General features: G+C 32.8%; 2 protein-coding genes across 2 annotated transcripts; one reads left to right on the top strand and one right to left on the bottom strand.

Moving 5' to 3' along the window:
• Positions 1-2639: 2639 nt before the first annotated feature.
• On the bottom strand, positions 2640-6914 carry LOC134275809 (TAR DNA-binding protein 43-like). Its single transcript, XM_062758102.1, has 4 exons — positions 6535-6914; positions 5772-5980; positions 4142-4282; positions 2640-3922 (listed from the first exon to the last, which is right to left on the bottom strand). The coding sequence occupies exons 1-4, from the start codon at positions 6770-6772 to the stop codon at positions 3137-3139; spliced, it is 1374 nt and encodes a 457-aa protein (XP_062614086.1). The 5' UTR covers positions 6773-6914; the 3' UTR covers positions 2640-3136.
• A 2771-nt stretch (positions 6915-9685) lies between these two features.
• Positions 9686-14612, top strand: LOC134275805 (uncharacterized). Its single transcript, XM_062758100.1, has 4 exons — positions 9686-9810; positions 12626-13156; positions 13253-13357; positions 13519-14612. The coding sequence occupies exons 2-4, from the start codon at positions 12626-12628 to the stop codon at positions 14140-14142; spliced, it is 1260 nt and encodes a 419-aa protein (XP_062614084.1). The 5' UTR covers positions 9686-9810; the 3' UTR covers positions 14143-14612.
• The last annotated feature ends 537 nt before the right edge of the window (positions 14613-15149 follow it).

Below are 15149 nucleotides of genomic sequence, written 5' to 3' on the forward strand. Positions count from 1 at the left end.
CCATTTTCATACTATGAAACAATTCTAGATGTTCACATTTTTTGTATCAACAGCTATTAAATATACAAAACTCTCATATCTACCCAAACAAACCATGAAGTCCTAAAATTCTATCATTGTAATGAAAATTCGAAATTTTCCTTTAATTTTCTAGCAATCTTGGATTTCCCATTTTTAAATGACAGCTAGGGAAGAGATATGATTAATGTTATCTACATTTTATCATTTTTAAAATCTTACTTTAAATATAAGTAATTTTTTGCTGGTGTGTCTTTTTAAAAAGGAGTTCACTCTATCCATTTTGCAAATTATGCAAGTTAAATAGATTTCTTATCAGTAATTAAATTCACAGTGAAAAAGCTGTTATTTTTTTTTAGAACAAGATATACCATCTTTTCCTCGAATCATGAAAAAGAGCAAATATATATCAAATTTTCTTTTTCTTACAGAATCCAGGCGAAAATATAATAAGAGTAATCAACCAGAAATAAGGATATATATATATAAATCTATGTCTTACAGACAAACAGTCTTATTTAAGTCCACACATTCTTAAATATGCTCTTAACATCTTGCATAAAATGACAGAATATGCCACACCTCTCTTTGACAGTATTAATACATAACACTAATAGATCAGCAAACTCACTCTGTACATCTGACACATACATTGACACATATAGCTACTATTCTGTACACCTTAGACATCTTAAAAAATATTTATCTCATAAATTAAACAGAAAAAACTATAAACTAAAACATAGACATTTATAAGATCCGAAAAATCCAAAAATTTCAGAAATGATAGTTGCCCAAATATATATATATAAACTCATGAGGCTAATCTATTATACTTACATGTAATTTATTAACAAGATGCATTTTTAAAAGTTATCAACCGTGTACAATTCAAAATACCAGGAAAAGATGGAGACCAAACACTATCTACTAATCACACTACAAGAAGCACAAGCAATCTTCACACCTATTTCAACAATGCACAGTGATGAGTCATGAATTAATATATAAAACAATCTAACAATTCATTATTTTTCAATTCATCCCCATTCTTCAATAATTTTGTGATTCAGTTGTAACATGATTTGAATATGAGCCTCTTTCTCAATGCAAGGCTTCTCATTTTTTCATGATCACTGATTTGTTTCTACAATATGCAACTGCAACAGACATAGAAAATTATTGTGCACAATCATTGCATCGTGTCTATTCATCTGTCTACCAAAATACAGAACATGTTCTCATTCCTCAATTAACAGCCGAACTATGGCACAATTTGAGTTGTTATTAAAAGTAATCAGCCCACTTATGTTTGTTCACTTAAACAAATAATCAAATTCATTTCCCTGGTGGTTAAAAATAAGTTTTTTTTTTAAACATGATTTATAGAAAAACGTGTTAGTACATGATATCTGCACTACATGTATTCATTATTTGGACTAAAATGACTTTTAAAAGCCTTTACATGCAATTTTGAATATTATAAACTATAATAACAATCAAATGTTTTGAATATCTCATTCTTGGTTAGTGTAGCCATTTCATTATATAATGTCAAAAAATTAACATCCTTTAAAAATACAAAAAATTCAAATCTGGAATTCAAACACCCCGAGTTCGAAAAAATTACAGTAGTTTATATCACAAGTAGGTTCCAGACATGCAGTATGATCTTAAGTTCTGAACAAGAAGAAATAAACAGATCATTAGGAATGGGTATTGCAAAAATTTTGTACTCAAGTATCATGATATATATCAATTCTTCCCCCAAAATATCACGATAATATTTGTTACACATTTTCATATGCAATTTTTAATTAGTTAAGATATGTGACCACTTGACATCACATGTATGCTTTATTGAGAGGGTTTCAAGTAACATTGTTATAATTTAAAGCATGTCTGAATGTAAGAATGTTGAAGTCCACATTTTTATACCGCTGGATGGTAATGTAAAGTATTTTTGTTGTAGGTTCCATCAGATTGATAAATTCCAGAATTTTTATTTTTGTTACCAATTCTTTTTTTCTGTATCATCATCAATAAAAAAGACTCCACAAGTGAAATCCAAATATATCAAAAAAAGATAAAATCTCACATTCCTACAGTCACCATTATATTAAGTATTCTCTAGTAAATTAATTTTTGTGACTGGTTTCTACCTTTCTACTGCATTTCAGAATCTGATAACTGTACTTCAGTAAAAACCTGTCAGGAAAAAAATATTTCACTTGGGCATTTTCAGAATGTTGTGGTCTGCTTATTTCTTCCATTCTTAAACTTTTTTAAAAATTTGTTAACTTTCCACTCAGAACCGTTCCAAAGTAAGGTGAATCCTTGAGATGTTAAAATTTGCATGTAAACCAGTATCATATTACAGAAATAACAGGGTCCAATGTGCTGTAAAAAACCTTGCTAGAATTTATACCATGTTCATGACTACTAAAATCTTTTTAAATAACAATTAAAGCAGATGTCAAAGTCACATCCTAAATATTACCTTGAAACTTTTGTATGAAAAAATCCTTTTCCTATTTTCATATATATACAAAATCCTTTTCCTATTTTCATGTATATACATGTATACCACTTTTCCAAGAATAATGTCAATTTTCTTTCACTGAATAATACAAAGTATTTCTACATCATTCAAACCAGATAGTTCTTTTCCATTCAATAAATTTCCAAAACAATATAAGGGAAATAACTCAAATGTAATATTTCATAGAATGGGTTAGGTGAGTTCACTGGCATCGAAAAAAGTACACTCTTGTCATTCAAATGCAGTATTTACAAGATGTTTAAATTACTTACATTACTGATCATTTATCAATCTTAATATACATCATTAATCATCTAGATTGTCGCTGTGAATGAAATTGAATCACATCACTTGCAATTAAAGTATTGTTACAACATCACCAATGTTGCAGATATTGAAATATTTCTTCCACATCTTTCAACATGTGTTTTGTCGGATCATATGCATGTACTGGAGTTTGATAAATGACCCTTCTTCCAAACCTAACTTTATCATACACATCTATTTTCCCTAACAATCACCTAATTAATGATTTATTAACAGAATGATTCACATTCCTATCAATCATACACCTTGTTAATTCCATGCACCACTGGGTTTACTCTGGGGTGTTCCCCAGCCACCCACCCCTGGGCTGCCACCTGCCTCTGATGCTGATACTTGAGAACTTCCCCACCCTAGAAAACTGTTGTTATTCGGAATAGGTGGTGCGGCCCCCATTGTGCCCCCTGAACCGCTGCCTATACTACCAAAACTTTGGACACTGGCTTGACTTGAGGTTTCTCCTCCTGTTATAGTGGTGGACACAGGAGTGACATTTCCTCCAACAGGGGGGTTATTGCCCTGACTCACAAGACCAACAGGGCCCCACCCACCCTGACCACTTAGCATGGCCTGAGCAGCAGCAAGCATCGCTGGGTTAAACTGTAGGGCCCCAAGGTTTAGATTACCAAGTCCTAGATTGTTGGGCAGACTTCCCTGAGCCATGGGTGTTCCTTGGTTATGCATGGGTTGAGTGGTTCCTCTGGGTCCTTGGCTCCATGGGTTGGGAGGGTAGGCTTGTGTGTAGCCCAGCTGGTGGGGGCTGGTTGATTTTTTGTCATTGTGACGGTCATAGTTCTTTGGTGCAGCACTGCTGATGTGAACACTTGCACCCTTGATGATGTGATCCTCTCCGCACAAATTCTGTGAAACCTCTGGGTCAGCAAAAGTAACAAATGCAAAAGCTCGGAAGGGCTTGGGAATAAAGACATCAACCACTTCTCCATACTTGCCAAAATAATTTCGCAAATCTTCTGCAGTCATATCCTCTGTACATCTTCCCACAAACACTTTTCTATTCATGATTTGTTGGGCTCCTTCCTACAGACAAATTTTTCATAAAATGCATAGCAATCAAACATTTCTTCTCTTGTTCATATTACAGGCATTTCTAAAAATTAACTAAAAGCAATTTTAAAATATTATAAAGTGGGTACTGTGAAATTATACATTGTAAATATTCACCATTACTTATCATTTTAATTGGTCATACAGCTTTTCATGTTTAACTGAAATACATGTACCTGTAGGTCAGCTTACCTTTGAGTTTGGAATACGAACATCACACCATCTACCATCAATCATATGACGTTGTGACATACATTTGAATTGGGAGTCATAATCAGCAAATCGTATGAACCCAAAGCCTTTAGACTGCCGTGTCTTCGGGTCAACTTTAACCTGTAACGAGTGTAAATGACTCCATCTCTAACTTTGTATCATTGCTATGGAACCAATGTACAATACATAGATTCCTTATTTTTCGCGAGTACTTTTTATCGCAAATTGGCTCTTAATCGTCAATTCGTGAGAATTATAATTTGCGAATGGACGACTGACCAACAGATTTTACAAAGATTTCAGCACCATAAAAATAAAAGCGAGTAAGATTTTTTTGCGAATGATGCTTCTCGCGAAATTACGCGGAAATTAATTCCTTGATTATAATTAGGAATCTACAGTATAAGGTACATGATCATGCACTTAAATGCTAGATTCATGTATTTCTATACATTTATTCTTTTCTTTACCTGCTGCCAAAAAATTTTAATAAAATTTTAAATATGAATACATAAACACACAACAAACACCCATATTAAGTTAGATTGCATATAATTAATATAAATAAGGAAGTCACAAAAAAGAAGTGTATAATTTATCTTATCTACAATACAATTACTCGTGATTACTGTTAGAATTTAGATAGGGGTTAATTCAAAAATTGAAAATTTGGAAAATTTCAATTTAGCATATTATTTTTTCCTTCAATTTGCACATTTAACTGTCAATTACAATGTATTTATTGGAGAAAAAAAAAGTAAGAAAAAAAAATTTAATACTGAATACTGTATATGCAGAAAAGTCTCCAAGGTGATAATAGAATAATATAAACATATTAAACAGCTTGTAGTATTTATTTATCATATACCAGTATGTCAAATATTCATGTGATTTAAAATAAACACTCTAAAGTCATTAAAGATTTTTTGTGTATGTACAATGTATATGACTTTTCGCTTTGAAATCTAAAACTCAGTAAAAGAGGGAATTTCTGGTTATGTTAAAAATCACAATTCAACAAATGTATTACTTGTTCATATTTCAATAAAATCAATAGTTTACAAAACATAAAAATGTTTTATTTCAAGTTTGATATGCAGTTTTGCATGCCAGTCTGATACATGAATATTAGTAACATGATATGCATTTTCAAACGAGTCATTGATATGATGATATTACACATCATGTGTACAGCACAGTGTGTATTTACATCTGAGTATATGATAAAATTAGCATAACACTGCTCGATCTTTACCCTCCTAAACTACATACACATAGAATTCCTGATTCTAATCAAATAAAAAGAAGTTATCAGACAAAATCCTTATCATGATATTATAGTTTTTCATAGAAGAATCTCATCTGATAGATAATTTCCAAGCAAATAATTAATCTCATCTGATAGATAATTTCCATGAAAATAATTAACAATTTTTATAAATTCTATATATTTATCAAATAATGAAATTGATTTTTAAGGGAAGGGTCAATTGACCGTGAAGTAAATCTTTTTTGCTAAATCTTAAAATTTTATAAAACAAATCAAAATATTTATCATGATTATTTAGATAATTAATTAATGGAGAATGACATGCAGACATGAGCATACCTGAACCATTAAGAGTTCCCCAAATTGTGAAAAATATTTTCGCAAATCTTCTTCAGTGCTTTTCCATGGGAGGCCGAGCACAATTAAGTCACTGCAGCGCTGTCTCTCATACTTTTTAGACTTGTAATGTCCACCATCTTGTTCGTCAGGACTACTGGTGGACGCATTACTTCCTGATGCTGTACTTCCTGCTTTCTTCTTGTTTTCTGCTAAAATTAATTACAAACAGAATAAAAACATACACAATTTTTTTTTTTATCATCCTGAATACATCAAATATTTGAGAAAAATTTTTAATTACTTCTGAAATTGTTTCAAGATTCTTTAATTCAGTTCAACTAATTTAAATGTGAATGAATGAATACATAATTGTATACTAATATAACTATAAGGCCTAAACTAATTAAAAACGAAATAAATAAAAAGAACAGATTAATTACTTATATTGCAATATTTAACTCATGGGCATCAATTTATTAAATGCATGTCCTTTTGGGAAAAAAATGCTTAGAGTTATCTGCCCCTATCTGTCAAATTCAAATTCTGGTATAACCTTATTTTGTTTGCATTTTTCGGTGTTAGAAAGTGTTTAAAGAGATGTCTAATGTGTGCATTCTTAAATATTAATGATTAATCTATCAAAATTCAAAGATAAATTCTATTGTAAAGTAAACTTTCTGTCACAAATCAGGAAATAAATTCGTAGCGTCTGCTCCGCGTCATGTATTGCATGAAATTGTACGTCCAATATTCGACCACTTACTCTTGGGAAACACCGCAACATAAATCCTATTTGACCAGTCAACATCCGGCGGATACAGTCGACCGTCTGCCAGTCGTATTCCGCGCATAGAGCCCGTGTCTGGGTTGCGATATTTTAACCCACAAGCTCCGGGGAACTGAGCAGACAGTGTTGACAGCAGCAGAGTGCCGTCCTCCTCGCTCGGCACTTCCATCGGCTCCTCCCCTTCTTCCTCGGCCACCTGAATGTACTGACTCATGTTTTAAATGATTTATATCACCTGTCGTGGTAAAACCTCTCTAAATAAGCCATATATTCAAGCTACCCGCCGTGGTCCCGTTCTTAAGTGCGTCGTTCAAGATGGCGGCCTCTGTTGACAATTTTCTTTCGAGCGCAGCGCCATCTTTTATCTGACCTACATACTTGCACCGACTTACCTTCCCTTGATCCGCGCCGCTAGATGTACCTCGATTTTCTTAAACGTTGAATGTTAAAATATTTTGGTCCTGCTTACGCTTCTATTTGTAATATTTATGCTATCTTCAAAAGTTGCAACTGTCAAATGCCATTAATATTGTTAACAATACGCTGTTTCCCCTCCATGTAACTTGCTAGCTAATTATCAATTCAATACACATGTAGATCTTTTGGATTTTTTTTTAAAATTCTTTAAGTTTTATTATTTATTTGGGGATTTATTTGATTGTTGCACGTGTGTGTGTGTGTGAGTGAGGGAGAGGGTGTTTGTGTTTTGGGGGGATGGGGTGTTATTTTATTTTTGGTTTATTTATTCTTTTTTAAAATAATTTTTTCTTCATTTTTTACTTTTTAATTTCTTTTTGATTATTTTAAAGAGGTAATCACATGTTTCATTTGCAAAGCTGCACAACGAGGTTAACACTGCTCTGGGGAAAAGGGAGGGGTCCCATAAAAATTCTAAGATTGAAAAGAAAAAAAAAATATTTTTTCCGAATATAATTATTAATTTATTCTATTATCTTTTATGACTTGTAATGTAAAATGTATCTAAAACTTAAAACTTCATGTACTGTTACACTTTGACTTTAATATGTACATGTATGCAAATAGCAAAACAATGCGGATATATGTAATATATTTTGACTATATAGGTGAAAAAAAAGGTTTGATACAACCAGAAAATTATTTTTATTATTTAAAAAAAAACTGCAAATATAAGTATTATATTAAGTATAAATATACCATTGTTATCTGTATGTACATGTCAATTAAACTTCAATGTATATGTGATTAATTACATGTATGATTTTTCATTGTTGTTTCAAGGAAATATCATATCTATCATCCTCGCAAGTCAGCGAATCAACACGTTGCTGTGGGTCCAACTGCAACATGTATTCCTGGGTGTCGAGATGCACCACTAACTCATTGTCACAAACCACGGCCAAAATGTACGATCCTCTCCCCATACATGCAATATGAGTAGGAGATAGCTATAATATAAGCGGACTCCGAACCTTGGCTTGAGACGATACCGCCAACTAACTTAAAAAAACCCACACATATATTTATTTTATTTATTCATTTTATTTGACAAAACAAGTCCAGGCACGTATAGCATTGTTGTTTTAAGGGGGGGGGGGGGGGGGCAGGGGGGCCTGGCCAACACACACTTTTTTCCCCAACATTACCTTTACCATAGAAAATGTTCATTGAAAAGAAGGTTGGCTCCCCCACTTTTTACCATTGTATATTTTATTTTTTATTTATTTTTATTTCACCAATCAAGGGCCCTCTGGGGGCATATACAATTAAGAAACAACAATATAATCATGATTATAACAAAGCAAAATTGACTTGATCCTCACAAGTAAAAGTTCTCAGATTTGAAATACTGATATACAGGGTAGTTCACAATGAAATATAAGCATTACATATATAATATAATGATAATAATACAATATGAAGAAAAAAAAATAATAAGTATTAAATTAAATACCAAGCTCCCTTATACTGCAATGACCTGGCGGATAATAACAAACAAGTTATGTAATCGAATTATTATTATTAATAGTCATATTATTACAAAAAGTATATATTCCGGTATATATTTTGTTGGCCTGGCAGCACAAGGTACCAAGGGACGATGCCTGTTGAGCAGTCTGGAAAAAATGATAACCCAGGTTGCTTGGTCTTGTACCTTATGCAACCAGGACAGCTTGTTGGAGGAAATCTTAATTTGTTGGCCTGACTACTTGGGGCACCAAGGGACGGTGCCTATTGAAAAGTATGACTATACAGACTGTCAGTCTTGTACCCCAAGTAGCCAGGACAACTTGGGGGTATAGGGAATGTATATTCATAGGAAGGAATTATAGGAACCCCCCCCCCCCCCCCCCCACGAAGTAGGATTTTCGAGTTTGGGCAATTTTTATTTTTTTTTAGTTTTTTTTTTTTATTTAATGGAAAAATTTAAGTTGAATTTCAAGCTTGTTAATTTTGATATCCTTGATTTATTAACTGGCTGAAGAATGACAACTCTCCAATACCCTTTTCTTTGATATTTCTTATATTCCTAAAAACTAAATTCTTAAATTTTTTTTTTCAAACTATTCTCAAACATTTGTAGATAATTAGTTTATTAATTAGCATTTAAACCAAACACTTTATTCTTTGTACACGGATTTTCCAACATGTTTAATTCATTTCATGCAAGTTTTTCATCCTCTAAATATGCATGTTGTATACGTAAAAACAAGTGTGGGTTCATTTGGATCTGAAACAATTTTCTGTAATCTATATCAATATCTTAATAATATCTTATTTTTTCTTGATATAATGTGAAGTACACTAAAATATACTCTAATGCTAAATTTGGAGCTGTTTTATGGACCCCTAAAATGTCTTATAAGATGAAATTTTGATTTTTGTCAAATGGAGTTTTGTCGAAGTCATTTTTTAAAATCACTAATCACTTATATTTATTAAATTATTAGTAATGAAGATATAGTTAAGAAGAAATATTTTGTTAACAATTTTTTTTTATATGTGAGTGATTCTTGAACGTCTTTGTAAACAATATAGCATTTTTTTGGGGGGGGGGGCATAATTAATACGCGTGAAAGGTCTGAGTAAAGTTAAAACTACGAGAGTTACCGCTCTTTGTACCTGCGAACAGAATTCACTCAACCGCGACACGGGGTATTTTTGTTTCTTTGTTGTCATAGTCACTGACCGGAACCACTATGGTCGCGTATACACGTGTTTTTACTTGTACCCCCAATTCAACACTTCACCAAGATCATTACAAGTGCTAGGGTAAGAATTATGTCTTTAAATTTAAAGAAATTCAAAGTTAAAACTCATTGTGTATGTCCTATAAGCTATAAGGAATTTTCGAAAATTGATGTTGCATGCTATGGTTCCCGAAGAGCCCTTGTGATATCACATATTAGGATCATATTGCAATATATGCGCTTTTTGCATTATAACGAATAATGTCATTAATAAGCACGTTAATTAGGTCTAAAATATGCATGCGCATTTAGTATTTCAACATCCTGCTTTTCGTATATATAATTAAAGGGTAAAAACGGGGTCTTAATTTGTATCATATATAGAACATCATTGAACGATTGATTCTAACAAATTGAAAATCATGTCCGATGCATGATTGGTAAAGAATGTTTGTCGGCCTTGCGCTGGCTATACAGGCCTTACCATTAACCTGTCTGACTCAAAATGTAGAATTTGGTGACTCACTGGAAGCTAATACATCATAAAAATTCTTCAGTTTAGAAAAGTTTTGGGTAAGTCCCGGAAACGGTGGGTTATAATGTCTAGCCTATCGCTCACTCCAAAATGGAGACTGATTGCAGCCTCTGGCCAATCTAGCACTAGTTTATATTACCTGTTGTGACCAATTTACTTGCTTTACATTAATTCAATTATTTCCGCGTGTTTTGAACTTCTGTTATAAATTATTTTTTGTTGTTGTTATGTACAGTGATTTTGTGTTTTTTATATTGTTCTAGAGTATAATTGTTTGTTCAGTTGCCAATGAATTTAGTCAGAGAACCATAAGCAGTTGTAAGGAATGGTTGATAACTTAGAATGCAAACTCTGTAACTATCCTTTTCCTTCCTGAATCAGGACATAATTCAATATTTCAATCTTTTAAGGTGTTTTTCTTTATTTGTTTTCAATTTTATCTTTTTAAGTACAGATCCATTAAAGGATTAATCATTCCATTACGAGATATATTGCCCAATAAGGAGAGAGGGGGGGGGGGGGGGAGAGAGAAGGAGGTGGCTAGAGAAATAACTAGTAAAATGACATTTTGAACGTAATAATTTTTTATTTTATTTTGAACACATTTAGAAAACATTATTTGAGAATTACTTGAAACAGTTGCTTTAAACAGAGTGAGCAAATATTGCAATTTTATAATCTAACAACCAATCTTTATGATAACATGATGACTTTTATACATGTATCTAACTTTTCTATAGTCAACTTTCCTTACTTATGAAGCAATATACCTTCATCACCTGCATACGGCGTTTATATATCTCGGTTGATTCGATACGCAAGAGCATGCTCTACTTATGAACAATTTCTAAAACGAGGTAAATTATTGACAAGCAAGTTGATGAGACAAGAATATCAGCAGTCTCGTTTAAAGTCATCATTTCGTAATTTCTTTGGTCGATACAATGACCTTGTCAGCAAATTCAATTTATCATTGTGTCAAATGCTGACTGTCATTTTTCATAATGATTGTTAGTCCATTATTTATACACTGAATTGACAACGGATTTTCCCGTTATTTCCCAATTATGACAAGGAGCACATGGCAGGAGATGCTCACTCCACCATGGCACCTGATCCCACCTCTGATGTTTTGGAGGTCCGTGTTTGCTTTGCTCCTATGTTGTATTGTTTTATGGACTTTGATATTGAATACTGTTCGTTATCTCCATATCATTCACTATGAGACAAAGAACTATATGCGGTATATTGCATATGTTTGCCCCCACAAAAGTCAAATTTTGAAAACTTCCTGAAATGTACTGAATTCAATAAATTGTACGAGAAATATAAGTTAACAGAAAATATTATAGTTCCAGAGCAGTGTATTCACAATTTCTGTTTTTATGACGTCACAAACTAGTCCGATTTTATATCCTTTTTTAGAAAGAGGACAAAATGGACAAAATTTCAACAATTTAAGCTTTAGAATTTATAGAGCGCATGTGTGTTCAGGAACAATATTGACATATTTCATTGATATTATCATTCTACACATTATATCAAAATATTAATCCTGAACACACATGCGCTCGGTGACTTTTATTTAAAATATCGACGAAATATGTACATTTTTCTGCAAAATTCATAAAAAACTGAAATTAACGTCATATTTGTGACGTCATTACGTACATATGACGTCATTACTTATGAAATTATTCAGTGCTTTGAAGTCAGCATATACTCCCCTGTTTAAGGACTTAATTAAATATTACTCCATCAAAGTTTGATTTTGGGGGGCAAATGTTGGTTAATACCGCATATAGTTCTTTACAGAACAAGTAATTGAAGTATTATTGAATGTGTGCATTGCTTTAGCAGTGGCTCTTCGATCAATGAAGTATATAGATATGTACATATAAATACTACAATATTTAACCTTATACATACATGTAATTATACTTAATTTTTATTTAGTATCGACATACACATAAACAATAAAATATCTTCCTTTGTTAGACTGGGAATCAATGTTGCAGCTATTGCGGAAAAAAATTACACAACCCACTTACCATGCTTACGGGAAAAATTAATTCTGTCTGCAACAGAGTAACATAAATTCCCTTGAACAAAGCAAAGAAAGCAATTAATACATTGTTTAAAACTGAAATGACTATCAAACTGAAATGCCTTGAAGCAGACATTTTTGTGTTGAATTGTCAAGTGCATCAAAAAGTCTGTTTTTAATTTTATGAATGTATATTTTTTTCGATTTGTAATTAGAGAATGAATGAATGATTATCTAATTGTGTTTTTTGATATTGAATTCCCTTTTCACTAGAAAAAAAAAGAAGAGTTATTTTCACCATGTTTTTCTTTTTAGATGCCAAAATCCAAAAAATCCGCTCTGCCGCTCCACAACAAACAGAAAAATGTGAAAGCACCACCATCAATCTTCAGCCCGGGGACCCTCAGTCCTCGCAGTTTCCCCCTCAGTCCATACACAGTTCTGGGATCGTTTCTTCTTTGGATATTTATTGGACTAGCCGCCTATAAATGTCTCCTTTACTTTGGCACATACCGTTCTCTAGATTCAGATTTGATAGGATCGTGTGATGTTCATCTGAAAAAATCTTTGGAAGAGAATTTAAAAATCGCTGAAAACTACTCAAAAGGGGATGCTGGCCCTTACCTTAAGAGGATAGGCTCTCAGATGTATGGAGATACATTTGCTGGAACTCCTTCACCACAGGAATTACCCAACATTCCTCCCGTAGTTACAGCTGTATCGTCTGCTGAGTTCTTCCAAATACAAGGTCTCATCCGGGATATTGAAGATGTAAATAAGAGCGGCAAAATTCTAATAAAACTGATCATTTACGATCTAGGATTGTACAGAAATGAAAAAGAAATCGTGAGTATGAAGATTTACACTACTATTTATAACTCCTACGCACATGGTATTACGATCTAAAATGCTAAATTTTGGGGGGTTTTCTTACATGCACAGATGAAGAAACACTGTAACTGCGACGTGAGGTCATTTGATGCTGGACATTACCCGAATCACGTGGCCGTTTACTCGAATAAGGCGTACCAACCTATTATAATGCAGGTAATCCTTGTCTAGCCTGTCATCTTGCATATTTTTGACAACGTTATTTTAGTTGATGGCATGGTTGAACTTGAACAAGTTGAAAAAAGGACTGATATAATTCTAATAAATTATATTTGACATAAATATATTTTTTTTCATAAATTTACATATTTTGGTAGACTATCCTGGAAGAGTTTGGCTCAGTGATGTGGATTGACCCTTCAGTGAAGTTCAAAGAAGCCCGAGATCTGGGCATGCTCAGATTCCGCGGATCACACGACTTTTTCCTGTGGGAGGAGGAAATTTTTAATTCAATTGTGGCTTACACACATCCACAAATGTTTGAATTTTTGGGAGAAAAAAGATGCACGTTTGCGGAATACGGAATGATGGACACCAGTTCTATAGTTCTATACAGAACTAACATGACATGGATTGGTATTATGAAACCTTGGTTAAAATGTGCCCTTAATGCAAATTGTTTATCTCCCAGAGGTGCTAAGAATTCAGAATGTTTTCACTGGGAACGGCCAAAAATGACTGGATGTCATTGGTTTGTGCAATCTGCCTTCAGTATTGTCGTAAATAGAGTTTTCCAGTTTTCATCTCATATAGACAAATTATCAATCCCTCGCTTCACAACGAAAGAGGATGTAGAAATTATTTATCATTTCCCAGAACAGCCATGGACCTATAGCGAAATTGTTTTCGTGCTAATTCTTCCTGTAATGGTTTGTGGCGCATTGTTTTACATGTACCAAAGAAGGACACGGGCGCAAAGGGAACAGTACCTCAGGCGGTGATTAATGTTAAAAAAACTAATTGTGATGATTCAGGGAGTATGGCGTTTGAAAGGGGTGAGAAAAGTGCAGAAATTCGTTCTAGGAATGTATGTTTGAAGTCAGATTAATTTTACTTATAGTTTCCGGAACTGACAGTTTTTAGCTCTCTAGATTAGGATGCATTGATAAGGTGCCTGACGTTTTTCTATTTGTCTGTCTGTAAACACATTTAAATTAAATTATAAGACAAACGGCGTTGCAAATATATTCTTTCATTTTGGGTCCAATTGAAAAAAAGACACGGGACACAATTAGATTACATCCAGATACACAAATCTTAACATTTCTTGAATGTTAACAATATCGTATTGCCACAATTACTTAAAATAGTCATTTTGAAAATGCATAAAAAAAATCTTATTAAGCTTTCATTTAATTTCAACTAAGCCCATTAAAAAGGCACCAAGATACTAAATCCTAAAGTATTTCAGTGAAGCTACAGAGCTACAGTCCCAGCAGAGTTGTGTGAGAAAGAAAGAGCGAGGAATAAGTTCATGAACAAAAATTAATTTCCAGTACTTTGAATGCAAATATCTCCATGTTTTTATACATGTACATGTACTTATATTAATTGTTTATTTATAATGAAATGATCTCACTTATGACAAAAACGAAGTGCATCAGAGGATAATGTTGGTGCATGTGTTTATAATATAATCTAAGATAAAACAATGCTTTTGAACATGTTGGGAAAAAAACCCTTAGAAATGTTTTAATTTTACGTAACATAAGAAGTAGCAAATTACCTAAAGTAGATACTGTCTTGAGATCTATACTCGAGAAACACATTTGTTAATATCTATGTAGACAACTACATTGTTAGGATGATCCGTTCTTTTACATATGCTCCTTTGTAATGATCTCTCTTAGTTAATACTTTGAAAAAGTTATTTTATGACAAAACTGCTCAATATTTGATCGTATATGCATCGTATTTTGATATTTTTTAATGTTTGTATAATGCATTT

This window comes from Saccostrea cucullata, unplaced genomic scaffold (assembly GCF_032062105.1).
Source record: "Saccostrea cucullata isolate Sc308-1 unplaced genomic scaffold, CSIRO_AGI_Scuc_v1 ctg880, whole genome shotgun sequence".
Lineage (NCBI taxonomy): Eukaryota > Metazoa > Mollusca > Bivalvia > Ostreida > Ostreidae > Saccostrea > Saccostrea cuccullata.

Excerpts from the sequence above, each read along its gene's own strand:
- LOC134275809 (XM_062758102.1), bottom strand. The coding sequence starts at position 6,772 with ATGAGTCAGTACATTCAGGTGGCCGAGGAAGAAGGGGAGGAGCCGATG. Across the intron at positions 5,981-6,534 it reads TGTTGCGGTGTTTCCCAAGA|CAGAAAACAAGAAGAAAGCA; the intron begins GTAAGTGGTCGA and ends AATTAATTTTAG. Across the intron at positions 3,923-4,141 it reads TTCGTATTCCAAACTCAAAG|GAAGGAGCCCAACAAATCAT; the intron begins GTAAGCTGACCT and ends ATTTGTCTGTAG.
- LOC134275805 (XM_062758100.1), top strand. The coding sequence starts at position 12,626 with ATGCCAAAATCCAAAAAATCCGCTCTGCCGCTCCACAACAAACAGAAA. Across the intron at positions 13,157-13,252 it reads ACAGAAATGAAAAAGAAATC|ATGAAGAAACACTGTAACTG; the intron begins GTGAGTATGAAG and ends TTACATGCACAG. Across the intron at positions 13,358-13,518 it reads ACCAACCTATTATAATGCAG|ACTATCCTGGAAGAGTTTGG; the intron begins GTAATCCTTGTC and ends ATATTTTGGTAG.